This window comes from Salvia hispanica, chromosome 2, assembly GCF_029641045.1.
Source record: "Salvia hispanica isolate PSC_SH4W2 chromosome 2, Shi_PSC_v1, whole genome shotgun sequence".
NCBI classification, from domain to species: domain Eukaryota; kingdom Viridiplantae; phylum Streptophyta; class Magnoliopsida; order Lamiales; family Lamiaceae; genus Salvia; species Salvia hispanica.
This window is the reverse complement of record NC_142693.1, coordinates 10,326,263-10,351,163: the sequence shown is the minus strand read 5'-3', so window position 1 is coordinate 10,351,163 and position 24,901 is coordinate 10,326,263. Positions and strand designations below refer to the sequence as shown.

The window sequence follows — 24,901 nt, the reverse complement described above, 5'->3', positions numbered from 1 at the left end:
TTGTTTCTCATTTTCTTTCCCGCTTCTTAAACCCTCCCCTAGTCGCGATAAACCGTATTTTCTATCCTTAGAAAATACGGCCGTGACAATAAGACTTACGGTAATGCAATCATTTATTTATATCACCAACTGAATAATGTATGTACACAACATAAAGACGTATCTCGTAAGCATTATTGCAATTATTAGCATACATTAGTGTATAAAATCTTTGTTACTAACGTAGTACGAAATAGGGGTTAATAACTAAACTTATAGCACAAACACTTTTCCTAATAGAGCTCATACGCTCTACATTGTTAACAAACATGCAATACATTATTATTCATTACCATGTTATTCACATTGTCACACCCCAATCCTTTCTGATGTATAAACTTATAATAAATAAATTCAAAATTTATTTATAAATAATCCACTCGTCATGTAAATAAAACACACATATTATATCATTTCAAAAACAAACATTTATCAAGTACATATTTTAAAACATTCTAAACCTAGTGGGACCCTCTCACCACTCTATATACTATACATTTATGTAGATGCTATGATGAGGAGGAGAAGGTTGCCAAAATGCGTCAGCCGCCGACCCTGATAACATGTGGAGTTCCTATGACCCACGTCAACGAATAATTTCACTGATATCTTATTCCTGAAAAAATATTAGTGGTTTATATGAGCCACAACTCAGTGTATATAAACCTTACCTTTAATTCCACATCTCAAGATCAAACATATTCTTTAATCAATACATATAACAATAACCAACAAATATTAGAAACAATTCCATATACATATGCATATGCCACTCTGTTCGATTTATTATTATGTGACACATCAAGCCTGGTATCTGCCCGGGATTTCCATTGTATACGACCCGTAGGTCCCTTATATTTATTTGACCTTTCCACGAAGGTCCCTCTTTGATTTGACCTTTCCACGAAGGCCCCTCTTTGCATATTTTGACCTTTCCACGAAGGCCCCTCTTTGATTTGACCTTTCCACGAAGGTCCCTCTTTGCTCTTTGTATTGACCCGTAGGTCTATTATCATTGTATATGACCCATAGGTCTTTTGCCATTGTATATCAGATCCATAGCAAGAGTGTCACATATTCTCTTTAATGCCATGATTCAAATGATTCCAATATGATACATCAAACATATCCATTGCACCAATTACATAACCATATATTCCATCAATTAATTCCAATACTATAGGTAAACATATATTTTGCACAAACCACATATCCACATCACATTTGACCATCAATATCAAATAACACATAACCATTTCAAGCTCACATCATATAATTCAAATATTCACTCCAATTTAACACATAGCAATTAATCACATAAACCATGTAAAATTAAAAGTGTGATTGATACACACCTGATTAAGATAGGTAAATTTATTGAGCTCCTGATTCCGACTCTAATTTCTTTTCTTCTTCTAATATTTCTCTCATCTTCCTCTACTAACTATTATCCTTCTCCTCTTTTCCTTTCTTTTCCTTTTTTCCTTCTTCCTTTTTTCCAAGCTCACTGACTCTACGTGTGTGTGTATATAAACATGATATATAAATATGCAAAGACGGTTACAGAAAGAATAATAACTCTAATGGTAAATGATAAAATAAATATCAACATGCATGTTGTATAGTTTATTTCTTCGACATTTGTCATGCAAGATTAGTGGCACTGTTAACACTGAACACGTACATACTAACACATTTTTATATTTGAAGCTATGTTACTACCATTATTTATATTATATTGATTTAAGATTACTATCATTTCCTATGTAGTAATATATATATATATATATAGGGGTGCGTTAGGCTCCTTTGCACCCTAAGTGTCTATTTCCTTCTTAATCTCAGCCCTTGGATCCTTGAATTGGATGGTTGTGATCAATGCATTATTAGTCTATAATGTTGCATTATTAGCCGCTGTGCATTATTAGAATGAAAATGTGCATTATTAGTCTATAATGTTGCATTATTAGCCGCTGTGCATTATTAGAATGAAAATGTGCATTATTAAATGACACGTGGCATTAATCTAACCGTCAGATGACAAAATCGTGGGGCTAGGATTAAGAAGGAAAAAGGACAAAAGATATGAAAAGTATTTGAATACATCCCCATATATATATATACATATATATATATATATATATATATATATATATATACATACGTACATAATTAGTAGTACAATATGGTACACATCCACACACATTTACATAATTATTGTGTATATATATGTACTAATTTATACTATAATAAAATATATATACATCTATTTAGTAATTTCCGTAAATTAAAATTATCTATATATTCGATTATAGTGAGTCGATCATAACCATAAATATATTCTCTCTGACATATCTCTTAGTATAAACGGCAATAAAATATGTCATGACAATATAATATGGTAATATGCAAAATAATGCAGGTTTTGGGTTAGGGATGTCACACACATGACTTACCAATTTGTAGCTATCTCATTCGAACTCTGGTATGGCTGCGGTTTATGTGAGAACCCTACTCTTGAATACTTCAAAGATAGTTTGGTCATCCGACTCTTCTGCTGGATCGACAACACCCTCAATCTGTATTGTAGTATACGGAGGTTCAAATGTTAAACTTCGTAAGAAATAAAGTTTAGTTGAGAATAGTTTGTGAAGAAACTAACACATGGGCATGTAGTGAAAAACAACCTCGTAGCTGTTTTTGGAGCCTTTTTTTATTCCATGATGTTCAAATAGGAACACCATGCGTCTACTACTCCGGCTGCCAGTGGTGGACGGAGAAATTTGTCATGGCAGGGGCTATATATTCAAATTTTGTATGGGATAATAATTTCCTTATACTTTTTTATTTTGGTAAGGGCTTTTGCATATTAATTCACACAAATTACTAACAAAATTATAATATTATACTACTAGAAATTTTTTTTAAAAAATGGGAAGGGCTTAAGCCCTTCCTCATGGCTATGTGTGTCCGCCAGTGCCGGCTGCCACTACCTCAAACAGTGCCAGCGAAATAAAATTTTCCTTCGTTGCTTGTGCGAAGCGATCTTTGTAAACAATAACACTCCTACATAAATTTATTGCAACATCACAACACGATCGATGCATACATTATATAGAACAGGTCATGACATTATTAGTTGCTACTTACGAATTGTTGTTCTTTGTATCTAGGATCCAATAGTACATCTCCTTGTCCACCTGATTTGGTTTTGTGTTATTTTCACAGCCCTATCAATGTAAGGAGAGAGTAGGCTTTGCGCGGTCAATTTTTTCTTCTTCGTTCTTAACGTTGCTTTTCTTGCCTAATTCACCCGAACACAAATGGCCGCAATCAACGGTGATGTAATACCAACAATGAAGGATAATTCATAATTACATTTGTACACAATATTGACTAACCTCATATTTTGAGGGCTTGTTTATCACTTTTGAGACTGCTTTTACCTTGTCTTTTTTTGCAATCGTCTTTTTTTAAAAGAAAATAAAACTTATGTATATTAAATTATACATAATATAATTGACAAACTACTCTACTATAATGTAACCAGGGAACACATTTACCAGAACATTGTCCGGTTGTTAGACGCATTTTCCTTTGTCAACCTTGATTGTTTTGGGATCTTTTATTAATTGGGGAAGACTTTACATTTATGCAAGCAAATAATGTACAATGCAGGTGACATTAATGTAAAATGTGTTGCATAGTAATGTAACAACTTAGTTAACATAAATGTAATATATGCAATCGACTTTACATTTATGCAAGCAAATCCGATGTTTTTAATTTCATGGTATAGAAAATAAAATGAACAGTTACCTTCACTAAATAATAAAAATGTAATCAGACCTGAACATTGCTAGTTTTGTTACCGCATTTCCCTTTGGCAGCATTATTGTTCTGTTATGTCCATTCAGTCTCACATATGTTCCCTTTGTCAGAGGCCTCACTCGTTTTCGTATTCTCATGTTCCAGTGGGTCGTTGACGGTTTCATTGTTGTCAGCATCTTTAAGAGTGGCATCATGCTGCTCTGGTGCGGCACCCTTAGGTGATGATGGACCTTCTTATGTGCTAATGTTCGGTCGAACATCTCTCTGTGCCCCACTACTCCCAACGCCGCTGTCGTTACGAAAATGGTCCTCCAAATGCACAGTTGGCTTCTCATCTATCGTTTTTACCACATCGTATGCTTGCATCATTTTTTCGAAATCAGCGATTCATGGCGGACTATACTCCTCTTCGTGCTCTTTCGTCTGGGTTAATGTGGCGCAAACCAAACTTATTTACTAACGCTTTGTTCAACCACCCCTAGCATTTTCTTCCCTATTTGAGCACCCAATCTGAAACGGTCTTTTTCCATTACATCGGCTGGTAATTGCATCAGTCGATGAATCCAATCCTATATAGAATTTGTCATGCGAGCACCTGAAGCCAACCACTCCTCTCCTAACTTACTTGAATCTTTTCGACTACCCTCACCACATTGCCGATTTGCATCCTTTTGCCGTTTGCGACATTCCTCGCCTCGGGGTACTCTTCTTTATTCAAAGGATCCTCCAGACTGCCAATCCCAAACTTTTTCGTCTCCATCTCTAGTTTTTGTCTGTCTCGAAGCTTCTGCATGGTCCACCCTTTAATCATAGGCCATGCCCAAATGACGGTCCTTCGACAATGCACAACCTTGTCTACATACAAAGACTAACAAAGATTTTGTTAGGTTGTTGTTACATTATTACAAGCTGACATGTACATTACATAGAATTTGTAAAAGATTGCTTACCACGACGAATCCAAGTGGACGAGTAAACGACGAGTAAACGACGCACTAGCACCGAGTTTCCCTTCACATGCGTATAATCAAGAACATCAATCAGGTAGCCACACCAATTGTAATTCTATGTCTCGTCCGCATGATCAGTGTGTCGTAATATATTTGGCTTGACCATTCCGTCACCGGGCGTCTCTATCACCGCATTTTCCATCATGAAAATAAAGAGCTTCTTGAATACATCCCCGCCGACCTCGTCGTTCAGCATCTCAGCCGCAATCTCCTTTGGTGTACACTTAAACTTGCCCTTATTTAGCCGTCTCACTATTTCTTCCTAGAATGTGAAGTCTTTCTGTTTCGTTCAGTATATCTTCCCTCTTTTTTTGGCCGAACCCCGTCCCTTGCATCATCTTCCTCCATCTCCATATCCTCCTCTTCCATCTCCTTTCGGTAATGTCTAGCTAGCTACTATGGGAATGAAATTATCCCAAGAATCATCAGCACCATCAACTACTCGCCCTCTTGGACCCTATATATAAGTATGTAAAATAGGGACGATTATAAATCAACTACATAATATTTTATTTCAACATGTATTAAAATATAATTCTGCTGAAAGCGCATAATGTTGCATCACCAATTGACTAATATATATATACACAACAACATGAAGATGCATCTCGTTTACATTATTTCCATTATTAGCATACATTAGTTATAAAACTGTTATAATGTACTTATTGGGCTTAATAATGTAACGTATAGCACAAACACTTTGCATACCAGAGCTTATTCGCATGACTACAATGTTAACAAACATGCAATACATTATTCTCGGTTGCCTATTGGATAATGTATCAGGCAGTGGCTTAATAATGAAACAGATGGCATGCAAAAAATGTCAACACACAACTTAATCTAGGGCGCATTTATTGATACATCAAGAATACATTGTTTCATTTTACATTTGATTACATTGTTTCATCAATAATGTAAAAAAAAAGAGCCAAAGCTTATCATCTATGGGTTTCGAAATGGTCTTGAACGGTCGCCTTCTTTTGACCACATTCTTACCTTTTTCATCGGATAGTACTGAATGACCACAACATTACAACTGAGATTAGTAAAATTCAAAATAACCAAAATCAAACAAACAAACAAGCAACCTATCCGCAGTAATGTAATCAATGTTCAAAGACGAAACGTGTGCTGCAAATAGAAGCTTTAATAATAGAATTCATACTTGGGCAGAAGTAGACCGAATAATAATTTATTTAATCATCAAAAGGATGTATCAGAGTGATCGAGTTTAAAGTATCTCGGTGAACAACGCATTATTCAAAAAGATAAATAGTTTTAGCGGAAGCAATCAAGAGTAAAATAATGACGTCACGTATGAAGACACGACCCATTCTATACAGATAACACATAGACTTTAGAGGCTTCACTCAACACCCACCACGACTCTTCATTGCTCAACCTACACATAGGGAAAACACATGCAGGGCTGAGTACTTGAAAAGATACTCAGTTGCCGAAAATATTTGCATAAAAATAATTTTCAAGCCAATTTCGAGCGATCTTGGGGTTTAGCTTTCAAAAAAAACCCAAGTACACAAAATATTTCCAATTTCATCACAGTCGTCTGATCAGACATTTTTCCATCACCCATACTCTATCTGAAAGTATCCACGGTACCGGGAATGTGACCACATACCACGACGGTTACTGGACCGGCCAAATGCGCGACAAATGGCTCACGGTCCCCACATGGTGATCACTAGTCTAAGTGGGGTTTGCAGCCCACACTTAAACTCGAATTCGATTAAACCTCTGGCAAAGTCAGGCATCCGACACAAAGTCAGGGCAAATAGATAATCCACAAAATCCAAAACACGGCATGTCAATCATTCAATTCACGTCAAAGTATTTATCATCATTGGGAACAAAGCCCAAATTATTTCATGAATGGTACTTAAAAGAAAGCTCACTTCGTTCGCTTAAAACGATATTGCACTTAAGTAATTCCTCGTTCTGAATTTAAGGTTCATGGAACAGTTCCCTTTAAATAACAGGGTAGTAACACAACAATTAGCGCGAGAAAACTACTCCCTCCATCCTGCTACAAGTGAGGCACTCCAAATCGGACGTTGTTTTGCAAAAATGGTAATAAATAGTTAGAGTAGAGATAAAATAAAGTAAGTTAAATAATAATGTATATACGACCCTCTTCTATATTATTCTCTCTCTTACTTTATTTTCTCTCCACTTCAACTATTTTTTATCATCTTCGCAAAACAAACGACCAAAAAGAAAAGTCTCACTTGTAGTGGGACAGATGGAGTACTAATTAGAATGCACGCACCCTAATTAAAGTCTTTTATCTTGTTTCTTGGTTTTTGCATAGTTTCGATTATTCGGCGGCCGCCCAAGGATTTCAACTTAACAAAGGCCCAAGACTCCATGTTTTGGTTCTTATCTATGTCTTTATTTCAACCCGTGTTGGGTTTTTCTAGGAAACTTAATCAGGTAATGGCGTTAACTTCAATGTCTCTTTAATTTGGAGTAGGAAGCTAACATAGATAAGGAACCCTAGACTAAAACTGATTAGGTGATAGTCCGGGGTGGATGTTCTATGTTGAACATTCTTAGAAGCCAAACTCGAGCTTACTATGCGACAGTAAGAGTGAGAGGTTGGTGAGTAGAGCCTAGGAGACGTGATCAGCTTATCCTAGGTGTAAAATTCCACGATCAGTGATCAACTACTGAGAGCGTAAAATCAACACGATCCCGATAAATAATGGAAAGTAATTAGACTTTACGATTCATGTGAACTAGTGACCCGAAACAAGCTAGGATTAGGCCTGTAAATTCGGGTAAAAATATCATACACAATACCCGACCCGTATGTGAATTTGGGTACCCTAATACCCGGTGCGGGTACCCAAACCTAACTAATCGGGTACCCATAAACCCGAAATTAGTATTTCAAATTTATTCTTTTATATAAATTATATTGTGATAAGAATATAAATTATTAAAAATAACACAATAATACTATTTATTGACTATTATTATTAGTCTAAACTTCAATTCTAATACTTTAGCATTCTCTAAATTATGATTCTATGACTATATATATAAATATATATACTCCATATTATAGACATTAGACAAATAGACACTACTTAATATTAAAATAAAGAAATTTTTGGCATAAATCTACATGTGATTAAATAAATTTACTCTAGATTTATCCTACAGGCCCTATACTAAATAAAAATATTTATCACAAATACATAATTATTCGGGTATTAGTCAGGTACCATAATACGGGTTTCAGGTACCCTAAACCTGAAAAATCCTAACATTAACTACTCAAACCCGTACCCGAACCCATAATTTCGGGTTTCGGATACCCAAAATCCGTCGGGTATTGGGTCGGGAACGGGTATACCCGAAACCCGCAGACTAAATTTGTAGGCCTAGCTAGGAGTAATCTTCCCTCTTTATCGCGATTTCCTTGCATTTAACTTTCTCGATTCGTCCTTCACTTGCCTCTTGATCAAAAATCCAAAATTAAACTATTTTACTGCTTTTTAGTTTAGATTTACTAGTTTTAGCAATTAATCTCCTCCATCTGGGTTCGACACCATTTATACTGCATTGCACGTTTGTATACTTTCAAAAGTAGTATTTTTAGGGAATTATTACTTGTTTGTGTACTTAAATTGCACCCTAGAGATCACAACAATAGGTATTCCACAAAATCCAAAGCACGGCGTGGCAATCATTCAATTCACGTCAAAGTATTTTATCATCATTGGGAACAAAGCCCAAAATATTTCATGAACGTAGAAAGCCCACCTTGTTCGCTTAAAATGGTATCGCACTTGAGTAATTCCTCGTTCCGAATTTAAGGTCTCACGGAGCAATTCTCTTTAAATAACAAGGTAGTAACACAACATATAGCGTGAGAAAACTAGTAATTAGAATGCATGCACCCTAATTAAAGTCTTTTCTCTCGTTTCTCAATTTTTGCGTAGTTTCAATTGGGTAGCCAGCCAAGGATTTCAATTTAAAAGAGGCCCAAGACTCCAAATAAAGAAAAGAGCCCAACAAGTGACCCAAAAATACTCCCTCTTCACTATCGATCACTCCCTCTCTCCACATTCATCCGCCCAGAAATTCGACGAACCCGACATCTCGCCACCTCCACTCCGTCTCACTCCACTCCCCCTGACAGTGTACTCTCTTCCACCGCTAGCAGTACTCCGGCGACCTAGAGGTGTCGTCCGATTCCCGCCGTTTGCCGCCTCAATTTACTCTCCCCAAATCATAGATCTCCAAATGAAGGAACCAATTCTCGTCGGTACCCTTCCGCCTTTCTCACATCGGCGACTACACTCCATCACCAGTCCAATTTCTCCCCAAACAACTCGACGCAGCCTCCGTCCAGTCGCTCCGAACCCAACCGGCCAGCCTGACCACGACCGCCCACCGCTCTACCGCTACTGTCGTCGGTCAATAGCGGTCGGCACCGACTCTCCTTTGCACACACACTCCCGACGTTCGCTGCCTACGACTTGTCTCCGCCGCCTCGCTGGACTCGCTTGCAGACAGCGGCCTTCGTCGCTTCGGAGTCGCCGCTGTTCACAGCTTGCTCCCTCCGTACAAGTTGCACTCTCCTCGGTCTGGAATCGCTGACGTCGCACACACCAGCCGCCGCGTCGCAAGGCTGTCACGCCGTCAGTCCATCCATCGGATATCTCTCCCACCACTACTTGTCGTCATTCGAAAGCCTCTAGTCACCACTCAACAGCCCGAAACAACCCCGGACAATTCTGCCACCAACCCAAACAACCCTGATTCACCCGAAAAGATAAGTTCCCTTTGTAAATTATGCTCTTTTTGCATTTTCGTGTAATTACAGCGGTTGTTCGATTAGGTTGATGTTCAATTGATGTTATTGTTCATTTAGTTTCGAGTTTCAATTGTTGATTGAGTCATGTGTGAGAGTGATGTATGATGATCATGATATGAATTGATGATTGAGGACTTGGAATTAGGAGGGAGGGTATACCTTGTCGAAGACAAAATTGGTGGTACTACAGGTTGGAGAGTTTCTCTTAATTGAATTCGGCCATCACGTTGGTGTAAATTTCATTAGCAAACATGAAAATCTGAGAATTTGAGAGTGACGGTGTGAAAACATTACCTTGGTTTGGTTGTAGGGATGTGATCCACTCGGGTTGTCGGGCTATTTGGGTGCGGGTTATTCGGGTTGTGAATTTTTTTGGTTATAAATTTTTGGTCCTAGCCCAAATCTTCGGGTTTCGAGCTAACTCACAGGCTATTTGGGTCAAAAATGTATGTGTTACTTTCTATCCAATCCAATATTCTAACTTATAATTAAACAGATTGTCGCAAATAGTAAAGTATTATCAAAGTGATCGAGAGAAAGAAAATAATAGCAATTGAAAATTGAAACAAAATGCATAAACAACGCTAATTAGTAGCACACGTTAATCTGACTACAACTAAATGGAAATCATGCATTTCAAAGGAGTTGAATGACATTCTTAATTGTATACCTAAAAAAAAATTCTAAGCAGTTAAAAAAGATAGTATAGCTAGTAGTATGTCAAAAAATAAACTCTATGGAGTTGAATGACATTCTTCTACGTCAATAACTTTTGAAACTTCAACCGGATCATTGTCTTCGAGAGGAAAGACGTACTGCGGCTTTAAGTATGAGTACATATTAATAACATCTATAATTACCATATATACTTCATATCAATGTTGCTTTTAATATTGTAATTATCATATGTACTTAATATAAGTATATAACCTAAAATTTTAATTATATTTTTATTTTAAATGTTCAACCCATGGGCTAACCCGCAATCCACCCGGGCCAGCCCGCATAACCCAGCCCGTGTACCCGCTGACCCTATGATTTTACCGGGTTATTCGGGTCGACCCGCGGGTTTCGGGCTAGATTACCCTCCCTGCTGTGATTGAAAAACAATAGTCTACTTGCCTTTTGAGCAGCAATGCTCGAAATTGGGGATTGAACAATTTGTGATTTGGCATTTGACTATTTTCTTTCTTTATAGTTGGCAGCTTGTGTGAACTTGGGATTGTGAGAAAGAAAGTATAGCATAACGTATAGTGTAGGTGGGGGAGTATGAGAATTGATTGTGAGAGTTAAGTCCCAATCAATTGGGTGATTAATTTGTATTGATTGGGGTTAATGGGGATTTAATTGGTGAATGATTGCAGGTTTAAATTCTGCAAAGTAACGGCTATGGAGTGGAGTAGAAGATGAAGCATTTTCCTGAAGAAGACAACTCACGTTGGGAGCAGATTGTGAAAATCTGCTTGAAGAATAACAAGAGATTGGGCTCAAGATTTTTTATTTTTTTTTTAAATCATCTTCCACATAATTATTTAATTGTTTTAGTTCATAAGCCCAAGGCCAATTTGTACTAAACGTTGGACTCTATTTATATTTGAGAAGCCCAAATGTTTTATTTTATATTTCGCACTCTCACTCACGGAAAACATTAATTAATTCGTCGTCAACAAAATTCGCCCAACGGAAGGCAATTAACAGTTGGTGTTGTTCCAAATATTAATTCTACAATCGATCTTTATTCAAAAACACGCTGCGTACTTCATATACGGTACTTTAAATAAATTCCACGAAGATCGAAGATATTCCTCTTCACCACAACAATTCGCACTGCACAAATATGAATATTAAATCACCATACGCACTCCCCTTTGCGCAATCCAACCATCATACATAGTCCCTTGGTGTTATGCCAAGTACTATCACAATCCCTCAATGTTCTTACTTCCCAAGGTTCACAAAGGAACTAAAAGAATTCATCACTCCAAAGAATATTATTCGTGCAAACTCCAAAAGATTTAATTCCTCGTTCCGTGAGAAATTAAATATTATTTTTCAGAAATTCCATTTTAAATCACCATATCACATTCAATAGGAAAAATTTTATTATCCGAAAATCGCTGGTGCTACACACGCATATATATATTACACATTTATAATTCAAGATTGATAATGATTAAAAGATTTCATCTTACTCAGAAATGATTATTAATTTTGTCTTAATTTTCGTGTCATATCATATGCTCATATTTTTATGGGACGAATGGAGTATTTAAAATTCTCATTTTACATATAAATAATTATAAAAATTAAACTGTACGTTAAATGATACTCTGGCCGTCCCAAAGTAGTTGGGGCAATTCTTTTGGGAAAGGGAATTAGGAAATTGATGTGATAAAAGTTAAAATGGAGAGAGTAAAATATACAAGGAATAAAGTAAGGAAGAGTAATGTTTGAAACTAGATAAAAATTTTGCCAAAAAAAGATAATGACTAAACTACTTGGGACGGAGGATGTACAAAATATAAAATTTAGTCATCATTTTGAAATAATTAAAGTTTAGTGACTAATTTGATACAAGTACTATAAATTGGTAAACATTTATGAAATTAGCCCCGATATCCTTACATTATCATTCAAATATACATTCATATATGTTCCTCAAAAATAAACATGACGTTATTGGGTATTACAATACCATTTGTCTTGTGTGTGTGTTAGTTGCTGTTCTTGAAAACGTGTTCAGCAACATATTCAAAATAAAGATTGGTCCCTTTGCGATTTAGTGCGTAATTTATATATTATTAAATTCATTATTTGCTCAAAACCTAAAAAATAATACTATAATTTTTCAAGAATCACAGTACTTGGGTAAGACAACAAACGATTCAGAGTCGACTATTCTCATATTACATCATGTGGTGACAGAAAGCAGAAGATGGTAAATAACATATAACCAAATCCAAGTCGAAAATATTTAGAGTTGCAACAAATTATGTTTGAAATTACAAGTAGTTCCAACTACTGACGGAATGATAGTGGAGTAATAATTAGTACTATCATCATTCAGTATGTAAAGATACATACCAAAAAATTGGTGAGCTCCATGAGGCCAGCCAAAATGCTTTGTCCTGCTAAAGAAATTCGATTCAAAATTTCAGGTAGAATGACCATAAAAGGAAGCAAATGCCACGCACACCAGAACAGATTCCAGTTTACTTTCAAATTATTTGGGAAATAGATTCGACTGGCAATTCATATTGAGTAATATGAAAAAAACTAGTACATGATTCAATAAGCTCGAAACTGGATAATATTTCAATTTAGTCAGTGCATTAGCTTTTAGAGTATTTTTATCTATCTAAGCTAACACTCAAAGTAAAAATCCACTAAAATGATCTGCAACTGAATGAGGAAATAATGTCAAGCATAATATTGCCAAATCACCAATGCTGCAGACACTTCAACAAGAAATAACCTTTACCCTAAAAGTCCTCTCAGATCCACTAAACTACACACATCTTTAATTATTGTTCCCATTCTATAATAGATTCACCACTTTTCTAGAAACTAGCACCAGCAATCATTACAAAGAGACTGTACAATAGAGATAAAAGGGTTTGGGCTGACTCATAGTTTCACATTTGAAGATTGAAATATTTGTGTAACAAACTTGTGGGATCATGATAGGGATAAAGAGATAGAAGCAATAATACTTGAACCAAATGGCTTCTCAATTAACTCGAATGAAATAGAATCAAATAATAGAGTTCTCTGAGAAATACTCCTCGCCAATGATGGAAACTCAAATGTCTATGGTCCAAGACAAGTCCTCACTTGACCCTTCATTGTGAACTAGGATACTGCTGTCCATGCCGTGTAGAACTGCATAAAACCCAAAAGAGCAAGGTATGGAAACACCACTGTGAAAACTAGTGTTTGGACAGGTATGGGGGTTGAGAAAGTAGTAACAGGGGCAGGAAAGAACCAGGGGGCTGATGCAGACTGCTGGGTGTAGACCACCTGCGCGAAACACTATTATGGAGGGGGCAAGGGGGTCGTGGCAGAGTGCTAGATGGAAGCATGATAGGGGCGGAACGACAGGATCAGCTACTGCCAATTGTGGACGATCCACTGGTTGTGGGCTGAATAAGGGGCCAGCCGGCGAAATAGATAAAAGAGTGGTCGGAGACGCCACTGTGGATGGAGTGGGAGCCTCTGGTTTGGTTCTAGAGCTGGGTTGGGAATAGTATGCTGAGGCCCTTTTAGATCGGGCCCGGGCTAGCGACCCTCCTGTAGCTCCCTTAGCTCCTGCAGAATGGAATCGAACTTGGCATCCTGGGCATCGAACCTTGCTGCCAGAGCGTTGAACTTGGCACAGATGTTGTCGAACTTGGAGTTGATCAACTCAACGGCCTTCTCCAATCCATCAAGTCGAGCGTCCGTGATACGATTGGTAGCCATCGTTCACCACACCAATTGATAGGAGTAAAGGCGGAGGTATTGGGAAGAAACATGAAATAAATTAGATATTTAGAAACTTAACGAAAAAACGAATTTCTCTTACAAGGCCCTACAGCTAACCTACCATCCTAAAACTATAAATTTTCGAGATTGGTAGCTCATCCAATGAGGAACTAGTATAGAATAATAAAGTACAAACTCTTACTTGAATAGAATTCCTATTTCCTAATTAAATAAAGACTCCTAAAACAACTCTAACTTTATCCTTAGCACTCTACTAATATCAAGACTCTTTAATGAAATAAATACAAATAAAGAACAATAATTAACTAATTCGCATATGCAAGGACATGGAACAATCCATATCATAACAAGCCTAATGTACAGGAGGACGATTGATATCATCATCTTTGGTGGTGTCATTGTACCGGAAACGTCCAACCAATACCAGAGGTGCTTGAGTTGCAGTTCCAACATGATAATCCACTAGCCATCTTTGAGGAGCACAACAATTTCGGTCATAAATGCTCAAACAATAAGGCTCCTCATGTGATGGGTTGTGAAATTGTATGACCAGAGCTCCATTCTATCTATCTACGTGCCACCTTAGAGCTTAGACACCCATATTTTCTCCACCCGGAAGTTGGTACGCAAACATCTTAGTGGAAACAAATCATATATTGATGACAGATTTCGTGATTATGCAACCACGATCATACCTTACCCACCTCAAACCTACTAATTCGAACTATTTTCCTAGAGTTTTCCACTGATACAATGAATACTATTTATTCAGATGTGGCATGTTCATTGCGCCTATAACTCCATGTAAGTGGCGCCAATTAATACTGCTGAACTAAGCAAATGGCTTCAAGAAAAATAATGTATTAGAGTACAACACATTACACTATCTAGTCCTTGGGACAGGAATATATGAATGGATAAAAAGTACATTCTTCTGCAAATGAAATTGAAATAAATTTTAAGGATAGAGTGAAAAAGCAAACCTTTCTAGCTGGGCCTTGACAAATCCTCCAAATCCCTAACAGCTCCTTCAACTGCGTGAAGAATGATCTTCTTCACCTGTACGTAGATTAACATTTCCAAAGCTTTTAAATCTTCTCACAATGACTTGTGCAAGTACACACGTTTATAAGATTATGAAGATCTTATGATAAAATCAATATTCAATAGCAAGCAGACCTCGATACACATTCCAGTTGGGTATAGACATAGATGCAACAAATATCTCCATGCATGTGTATAGGCATAGGTTTTAAACTTTTACGAAATAGTATATTTTTTAAGAATTGGAAGAATTAACTAATAAAATTGAGTGAGTATTGTGTGGCCGACACTGAAATTAGATGCATTATAAAAAAGAACCATCTCTTCTTCTTGTAATGCAACATAACTAAAATACAAATACATTACCTCTCCACTTAAATAATGTTGCCCCTACATGAGTGAACAAGTTCATACTCGCACATGTGCTCATGAATACACACACATACAAGAAAACAACATAAGTGAAAGATAAGATTAAGAAGGTATACCTCTAACTTGTCTTCTTTAGCCCTATGATTTTGTGGTAGAATACGAAATTCCTCCGTCAATCTAACACACTCTTTGATATTTTCTGGTGAAACGAAGTCAAGTGCAACCTTTATACATGACTACGAAAAGAAAGATAATAACTTTTAGCCTTACTGGAAGCAGATTAAATGCAAATTGTCGATTACATATTATAAGCAAAATAATACAATTATTGCATCATCAACCTATCCAACATAACAAATAAATTCTAATTAATGGACAAATTACATATGTATCCGTGCTAGACATGAGAAAATGACTCAGAAAGTAGTTTCATATGCATTCGACTTGGTACAAAGTTCAACTGTTCATTTTTTCCATTCTGTCCTACAATTGGCTCTATTATTTTCTTAATAAGAAACAAAATAACTTTATTAAATAACTAATGTGAAGTTGCAATATACGGGAGACGTATCTACTCCAAAATTTAACAGAGAAAACAACCTAAGGCCCCAAACAAGATCTGAACCAAACAAATGCTTAAGTCATATGCTTTTGGCCCCATATCAATGTTTTTCCAATAATCTACACTATACAACCCTAAACAACATTGATGTTTGTCTTTGAGACACTTATAATTGAGAAAAAGAATAAGTTTGATTCAAGTAGAACTTCAAGATAAGACTTAATTAATTAAATAATACAAACTACCTTCTGTGGAACTCCTTTGCAAATGTTCTATTAAACTGCACCTAGATCCTATTATATTCTTAAATTTAGCCTTCAAAATATTCAATTGCTCTGTTTTGTCTTTTGCATGCTAAAACGGTGTTTCGTGCTTTATCATTCTTTGAGAAGAATGATAAAAACTCGTAAAGTATCATAGGAAGTTAGGAACAAAGCTATAAGTACCACTGCACTGGTGATCCTATGAAACAATACAGCTTTGCTAACAAGTAACAACCGCATGCAGCCTGCTAGAACCAAACATATGGAAAATGCTAGAAATTGATTGTTGTGTATCTTGTGTATACAAACAAATAATCTGTACCTGATGGAATCATTTACAGTAGGATTTTGTAGATATATATGACCGAACTTGAAATGGAGTGTCAATTTAGATATAATACGAATATTTTGTAAATAGCAAGTAGATACGACAACAAATAGTAGAATATATAGTTGAAATCACCGATGGGTTTTTCTCAAGTTCAAGGTTTCAACCTCTAACAAATGCTCTACACAAAATAATTAACCCAATAATTAGTATCACACCACAAGTAACTAGTATCACATAGCAGGTGCATTAAATTATCCAACCCATTTCAAAAGTAAAATCTATTTGAAGCACTTCATCAAATTTAATCACCAAGTCCTGGGGAAACTAAGTAATTTGAGCAATGAAGCATTATGTTAAACTCCCCTCCGTCCCATAAAAATATGGGCAATGCATATGACACGGGAATTAAGACAAAATTAGTAAAGTAAGAAAGAGGAGGAGCATGGTATGGTGAAGTAGGAGAGAAGAGGAGAATGATAGATAAAGTAATGTTAGTGGATAGTGGGACCTGCATTATTAAATTGATATAACTTTCCAAAAATAGAATGCGCATATTTTTGTTGGACGGGCGAAAATGGGAAGTGCACATATTTATATGGGACGGAGGGATAAAGCGTGACCTACTTGAAATCAACATTTAAACATTCAATAAAATGCTTTCACAAGATCTCTACATAACAGCAGTTGAAAAAACACATCTACCTTTAAGTTTCTAACTTGATGAGGACATCCAGCAGGTATGAAAACAGCATCACCTACTTTCTGAATAAATGTCCATGGTTCAATTCCTATGCAAACGTGAATAATAAATAAGATGAGCCCCAAGAGTGTACTACTCATGCTACTTAGCAATATGAAGGGAAATACAAACCATATTCTTCTTTAAGTTTCCTTTTATGCTCCACTGTCAAGTATACTGTTTGATCGTGAATAGGGTGGACAACCTGTAGGACAACAGTTCGTAAATAGGAAATATATGGTTATGCATCAAGAAAATACTGGACAGTATAAGTAAAAAGTTATCAAAAAGACAAAAGATCTGTAGAATTATTACAGTAAGTCCGTAACAGATAACCAGAAAACACAAGAAAATGTGGCTCAGCCTGGTAAATCATACTATTGCATCCATAAAATAAACTATGGACAGATGTCACTGATAAAGGTACATGAAAATTGGAATACAAGTGCTAGCATACTTGTCTAAGTAGCTTCTGGTAAAGTTGTGAAGGATCAAGAACTATTTTCTTCCTTTAACCCTTAAATATCAAAACCATATAGGTGCAGGACAAACATATTAACATTAACATATGAATGATTACCTGAGACAAGTATTTACCGAAAATGTGTCTAAATTCCTTGAAGTGTTTTCTCGTGTACTCCTCCAGTTTTGGAATGTCTTCTCTCCTAAAAATATCCCACAAAGCAGCACCCTCAGGGTCTTGAAAACTTTCTGATACAGTTCCATGCATGCAAGTATTTTTATATCCCTGCTCCTCTTTTACATATTCTTCATTTTGGCCACTTTCACCTGCTTCAGAAGCTTCCAACAAATCATCCATAGCACTATCCTTCTGTTCAAACATCAGAGTTTCCCTGTTAGCTGATTGCGCATCCAGTGTATTTCCATTTCCAATAACACAAGCCTTTAGTTCCTTAGTTTCACTCCTCAGATTAGTTTCATCCACATCATGTGAACAAGTTCTTCTGTTCAACCTGGATATTCCATTTTCACTGTTTAGTAGCTCTCCTTCCCATCCATCTAATATCTTAGCATTGCCATCCATTTCCCTTTTATCTTGTTTGGCATGGTCCTCTTGCAGTTTCTTTATATCGAGAAGCTGCTCAGGATTAAGCGCCACTGCTTCTGCATGTGTCAACACATTCACCTGAATGACAGAACCAAAAGGTTAAAATTTAATACATATACAAAAGTAACATCTCAGAAACATGGCCAACAACAAATAAACTAGTCCACAATCATCTGCTGGACAACATTTAAATGGTAGCAAGCATCACAAATTCAAACAAGGGGACATACTGCGTCAGACATGTCACAGTGCAAGCTTGTTACAGAATCTCCCCGTCCCAACTCCTGCGCCACTCCATAAGCAATATATGTTTTTGGCCCCATATCCGGTTTTAGAGACAACTCGGGCAGTTTAGTAGCAAGATTTAAGTACCCACTGCGAGGATGAGTATAGTCTTTGAAAGGCAAGCAGCTAATAAACTCAGCCCCGTGACGAGGCAACAGCTCCTCAAACAAGTTACCAGGAGGCCAGTCTTTCAGTTTGAGTATCTGAGGCCATTTATAATCATCAAAACGACCTTCTGAATATCCTTTGAAGAACTTGTGAATGTTTATGTCAACCTGCTTGTCAATTAAAATAATGAACATAAAAACCTGAAAGTCCTGAATAAAGATTGCAAATCTGCAGATAACATGGACAAGAAAAACATGAACAGCCTCCAACATAATAGTAGTAAAGAGGAAATGGCATTTTACATCTCATTACTAATTTTAGGTCAATAGAACACCTTACATGAACCACCAATAGGAACACCGAGCATTTCAAATGTAAATTCAGATAGTAATAACAATACTACATCAAAGGGATTTTGCCAAAATCATTCTGCCTTGGTGAATGAGTCATGAGAACACCAAAAGCCCAGGAGCACCAAGTTGCAAGCCTGACTGAACTAGTACTGCTACATGTTCATAGGTAATATATATGACTGACTGGGGACCGATACAAAAGCAGTTAATGTTAATTGACTGACTCATTTTTACAATAATATCTACTGCTGTTCTGAAGCACATAAGATATTTCATTCATATACAAAACTGAGGGATCAATATATTATCCAACTCAAACTATATCTTCTATTAGCTTCCGAAAATGGGTTACCTTTTTTTTTGCTTCTGAATTTGGGTGCTACACATTTTGAGAATGTGTAACTAAACTAGTGGTGCATTCTCAAAATGCATAACCAAGTAAAGTAAAGTAATTTTTATTTTATCCCAGTGTTGTTAGGGGCGCAGGGGGCAATTAACATGTAGTAAAACTGAAGGTATAAAAGGATTAACAAGTTAACATACCTCACACCAATCCAAGCAATTTAGTGCAGTTACATCAAACAGAGTTCCACGTTTATCACCCGTTTTTTGTCTAATGGCACGCCACATAACCATGGGTTCCCAGCTCAAACCAAATGTGGTGTCAAGTACATTACTAACAATCACAGGTTCACCTTTTGACCAATGCCATTGAAAATGCTTTAAATCATCATGCTGAAGAAGATCTTTAGCTGTTGGACAGTACAAAAAATTGTCACTTGAGTCTTGTCGAGAAGCTGCTTTCCGCAATGTATCACTTGATACACTTCCATCCACATTCTCACTTAAGAATTTTGCACAAGAGCACTTCTGAAAGTTTACATTCAAGCCTCCAGTTACTTGTGCCAAGTTGAATTCTTCTGCTCTCAGCAACAAGTTAGAGACCCAATCATTTGGAAATATGCCTTTCAATTCAAGAATTCCTTCACCACAGCCTCCTAGCACTGGTGGTGGGCATGGAATAATACCCCTTTCTGCAGATCTCCACTCAGAATTTGTCTCCTCAAGATCTGTTGTGATGATAGCTTCAACCATTCCATCAGGAGGTTCTGTCTTAATCACAATATCTGCATTACTACCATCATCACCATGCAAGTAACCTAGACTGTGGCCAGAATATTGTGGGGACACTCCCTTATCACAACCTTGTAAACGTCCCTCCCGAAGCTCTTGACAACAAGTCAGACAAAGATCATAGGAACACTTTAGGCAGCTTCGATGTAAATCAAAAATAGATGTTTTACAGTTGTCGCTGCGTAGATACATACATAAATGATAATTCATAAACTGAGATGGATAGTAGTAAGGAGACAATAGTTGTACAAAGAGCTACCAGTATATCCGTTCATTCTTCTCAAAGTTCAATTGTTGTGGTCTTATCTCTGAAATTGGTAATCCTGCCCACACAAACTGTCTGATCAAAAATTTGAACAATTTGATAGTATAATATATATTAATTCTGAAGGTCTTTGATGCCAAATAGATGACCAACATCAGTGTAACTAGATGTGCCACAATCCTTCTAACTATGAATGATATCATTGCTTGATGGTTAAATTAATGAGGAGTTCATTGGTGGTTACATCCAGTAGTTATTGTAATTCTTATCTTTATTTCCTTAGTAGTATATATACCCTTGAGGTTTGAGACGGATGTGAACTATTGAGTTTATTTTAAGGATGGTAATTTTACCGTAGGGCCTCGTTAGAGGATTGGTCTAGTAAGAGGATTATCATTGTTCATTTTAGTTCATAATTTTATTTCTTGCAATATACTCCCTCCGTTCCATAGTAGTAGAGGCATTTCTTTCCGGCACAGAGATTAAGTAAAAGGTGTGCAATGTATTAAATAAAACGATAATAAAGTAGGAGCGAGGGAAAAGTAGAGATAATCAAGTAAGAGTGGGAAAATGTGTTGCTTTTTACTAAAAGGAAATGACTCTATTACTATGGAACGCCCAAAATGGAAAAATGACTACTACTACTATGGAACGATGGGAGTATGATGTATCAGTTCGTGCGTTCTCCCTTTTTATGGTTGTGTATTATGCTTCTTATGCGGACATTTTACATTGGTGCCGCATTTCACTCTGTATCAATGAATGTTGCATCACTATTTGGTATTTGCATGTAACATGTAATTAATTACATTGAACTAGTGTTTCCAGCTCATTTTTCTTCTTGGCAATCGTGAAAGGACATGTGTTTAAATTTTTATTGTTCCATAGAAATTCTTTGTTAATAAATTCTACAGTCTTAACAGCATTCACCTGTATAACTTTTAGTAAAGCCAAATTGGTCCAACCAGTGTGGAAGAACTTATTCGATTTTTATTGCCTCCAACTTGCACCCCTGCCTAAATTCATTTTATGCTGACACTGGTTCATGGACAAAAAACCATACAAACAGAGAAACCAAAGTGCCAAAGACCAGTCTTTAACGGATTGAAAATTGAATGAAGAACCAAACGAAACCGGTTTATGACTTTATTCAGTTCAGTTTTTATTTTAATGGTTTAACCAAAAAACATGTAAAAATTATGTCTATTCTTTTGAATTAAATTTTATTAAAAGAATCTAAAATGAAATTACCCATAAAATAAAAAACAAACCGAGCAATACCCAACTACTTGGTTCAGTTTGGTCTCCTCACCCTTACGCTTCATTTCACCTTTCCATGTCTGTTCTCTCAAAATAGTGCATGCCTCTTAACTATGTTGAGTTACTCATTTCTACTTTTCAAAGAGTTCCACAAAATCTCCTTCTCCACTATGGATTTAAACAGAGTATGAACATTTAAAGCTTAAAAAATTTCATGTATGTATATTATTTTGTATTTGGGTAATATGTAAACATATCTAACTTGCTACAGACTGGTGGTTCATTATCAAAGCCTAAGTGTTAACCAAACGCATAACATAATCTCACAAAGAGGTGAATACTAATAAATCCCAGAGTAACCCAGCAATTGCATTATAAAAAATTGCCCACCATACGTATAAGTTTCTTGGAAAAAATACCATGTATCTTAGCCTCCGTTTCCTTCTCAGCTAATTGTTCTTCATGGAATCGTTTTAAGAAGGGCAGAAGCATTTGCAGCATGTATTCAGAGTACTGTATCTTTGTTTCATCATTAAATTTCAATGTCAAATCCTTCAAGTGCTGCAAGCAAATTACAAAAGATAAATCATAGAGAAAGAGAGCAGCAGCAGCAGCAGCCGCCAACAGCATAAAATAGAGCTGGTTGGAAATACATAAACCAACCTTGGTTGGTCCAAATAGCCGCAAGCAATCCTTGCAATTGCAGTTGTTACGACAAACTGGGCAAGCTTCAGCAAAATCCTCTTTCTGCATTTTAGGATACCTGAGATAAGTTCGGTTCACATAATGTTGAGAGTCCTGGATATAAAATAAAGAAGCAAGTATGAAACCTCCATCTCGTACACTGAAAGTCCCAAATTAGCATCTCAGATAAGAACAAACTAATACTAATTTTTGTCATGGTAAGATCCATATAAACTGTGCAAGTGTGGTATGTTGCAAAACTGGTTGAAATCAAACTTCCGATTTGATGGTGATTCTATGTAGTCATTGAATAGAGATATCAATATAAAAAAACTCTTTTAATAAATTATGATGTTTATACATGTTTTGGAAATCAAGTCAGATGACCTTTAGCCACACAACAACCAATTAGAAGATCATATAATCAAATAATAAAAGCCAGAAGATAAAGTTTCAGTTCAAATTGATAAGTCACCCACCATCTACTTATGCAAATGAGACAATATCGCTTACGCCAACACTTGGTGCACCAAACAACTTCCCCTTTATCATTCCTCTTGCACTGGTGACAAGTGTTGCGATCATTCTTCTTCCCCTGCAAATCATCAAGAGTAGACAGAGAGTTAAATAGGCAGATTAGATTAGTTGAGGAAAAGATAACTAAGAATCAAGTACATTTTGGTCATGTGTTTGATGAACGAACAAATCTCTCCCATCTCCACCACCGCTTTGGCCCTCAACATTCACATTCTTCTTCTCCCCACTCTTCTTCCTCTCTGACCTACGCAGATCCTCAACATTCTTCTCGTTCCCTTCTAATCCAGTGCTCACAACCTTCCTCTTTCTTCCCCGCTTTGTTTTACTTTCAGCCTCGACATTCTTCTTCTCCCCCTCAATCGCTGGACATTTTCTCCCCCGCCTTTTTTTAGGGCTTTGACCTTGGACATTCTCATCAGAATCAATTTTGTTAGTCCTCCGCTTCCTATCATATTCCCAGTCGTAAACCTCGTCATTCAGTTTCGTAATCTTCTCCGTGGCCAGCAAAGACCACGTCCGCGTCGATGCTCTCTTCCTAACCACGGCTTCTTCTTTATTCATCTCCTTCTCGTCAGTATCATTTTTGACCTCCACTACTTCACCGCCACTTGCTGTTTCCGGAAAATTCAAATTCAAATCCATCTCAATGCAGGCCAGGAGGGATCCCTAGCTCCACTACTTAACCTTCTACCCCGCCTGCACTCTATTTAAACCTACTAAATCACAGATACCAATGGCAATATATATCTATACAGAAAATTTTGAAATTATTTATCCCCTCTGCTCTATCGACCCCTTCCTTGCGCGCATGATGAATTTATGCAGTTATTTTGTCATTTTAGTACATTATTATTATTATTATTAGTAAATAAAAACATATTTTTTTTAATTACTTTTATCTCTTTTATTTTCTTTATGCTTTTTTCTCTTTAATAGTTCTTTATTATCTTTATATTTAATACATTGCATACTATTTTTTAAAAATTTTATGTCAAAAGAGATGTCTCTACTATTATTGAACGGAAAAAATAGATTGAACAAAAAAAAAAATTATATTCTTTCTTTTTTTTCAAAAAATATGCAGTTTCTAGTTTTTTAGAAATTCTTTTTTCTCTAATGGAACAAAGGAAATCCTACAGTACTAAATTTTTATTTTTGAAAGAAATTTAATCATTTGACAAAAATTATTGATCAACACTATTATCCAATACTCCATCTATAGAAGAACAATATATTAATTATTCGCCATTTATTTTTAAACATCTTTTTAATTTCAGTAAATAAACTTCTGACAATTAAATACAATATCAATTATTATAATATAAATTAAATAGTTCTATAAATTCTTCTAATTATACTTCTATAATTTAAATTTTCAACATTATTATTCAAAATTTAGGATTGAGTAAATATAGGATGAAAATTGTAAACATTACATATTTGTGTTGTCGTTTAGCTTGTGAATTAATTCGGAGAAACAATATTGCAATAAAGGATTAAATTTCAATTTTAACCCAAATAAATGGAAGGCAAACTAAACTCTCTAGCACAATTCCAATTTTAACCCAAATATAAGGGGTATTAATATATAAATTTAATAACTTAATTATAAAAAAAATTAATGGTAGTTTCTTTATTAAATGTGTTTAAAACTTCTTCAAGAAGCTAGCATTTTATT

General features: G+C 36.0%; 1 protein-coding gene and 1 long non-coding RNA gene across 6 annotated transcripts; both read right to left on the bottom strand.

Annotated features, from left to right (window-relative positions):
* Nucleotides 1-427: 427 nt before the first annotated feature.
* LOC148931549 (uncharacterized) lies at nt 428-1,561 on the bottom strand. The gene is made up of 2 exons (XR_016134949.1): nt 1,395-1,561; nt 428-655 (listed from the first exon to the last, which is right to left on the bottom strand). It is a non-coding gene; the product is annotated as an uncharacterized LOC148931549 (long non-coding RNA).
* A 10,997-nt stretch (nt 1,562-12,558) lies between these two features.
* LOC125222145 (lysine-specific demethylase JMJ25-like) lies at nt 12,559-24,003 on the bottom strand. Of its 5 annotated transcripts, none has more exons than XM_048124632.2 (13): nt 23,362-24,002; nt 23,166-23,281; nt 22,666-22,765; nt 22,422-22,563; nt 20,737-20,800; nt 19,887-20,655; nt 18,828-19,157; nt 18,109-18,675; nt 17,661-17,733; nt 17,492-17,577; nt 15,750-15,869; nt 15,201-15,276; nt 12,559-12,863 (listed from the first exon to the last, which is right to left on the bottom strand). In XM_048124632.2, the coding sequence occupies exons 1-12, from the start codon at nt 23,863-23,865 to the stop codon at nt 15,205-15,207; spliced, it is 2,943 nt and encodes a 980-aa protein (XP_047980589.1). In that variant the 5' UTR covers nt 23,866-24,002; the 3' UTR covers nt 12,559-12,863; nt 15,201-15,204. The 5 variants fall into 5 exon arrangements, 3 of the variants coding, with proteins under 3 accessions (XP_047980589.1, XP_047980581.1, XP_047980620.1); XM_048124624.2 differs by having other exon boundaries at nt 12,559-12,860; XM_048124663.2 differs by lacking the exon at nt 23,362-24,002 and having other exon boundaries at nt 12,559-12,860; nt 22,666-22,800.
* Between the last annotated feature and the right edge of the window lie 898 nt (nt 24,004-24,901).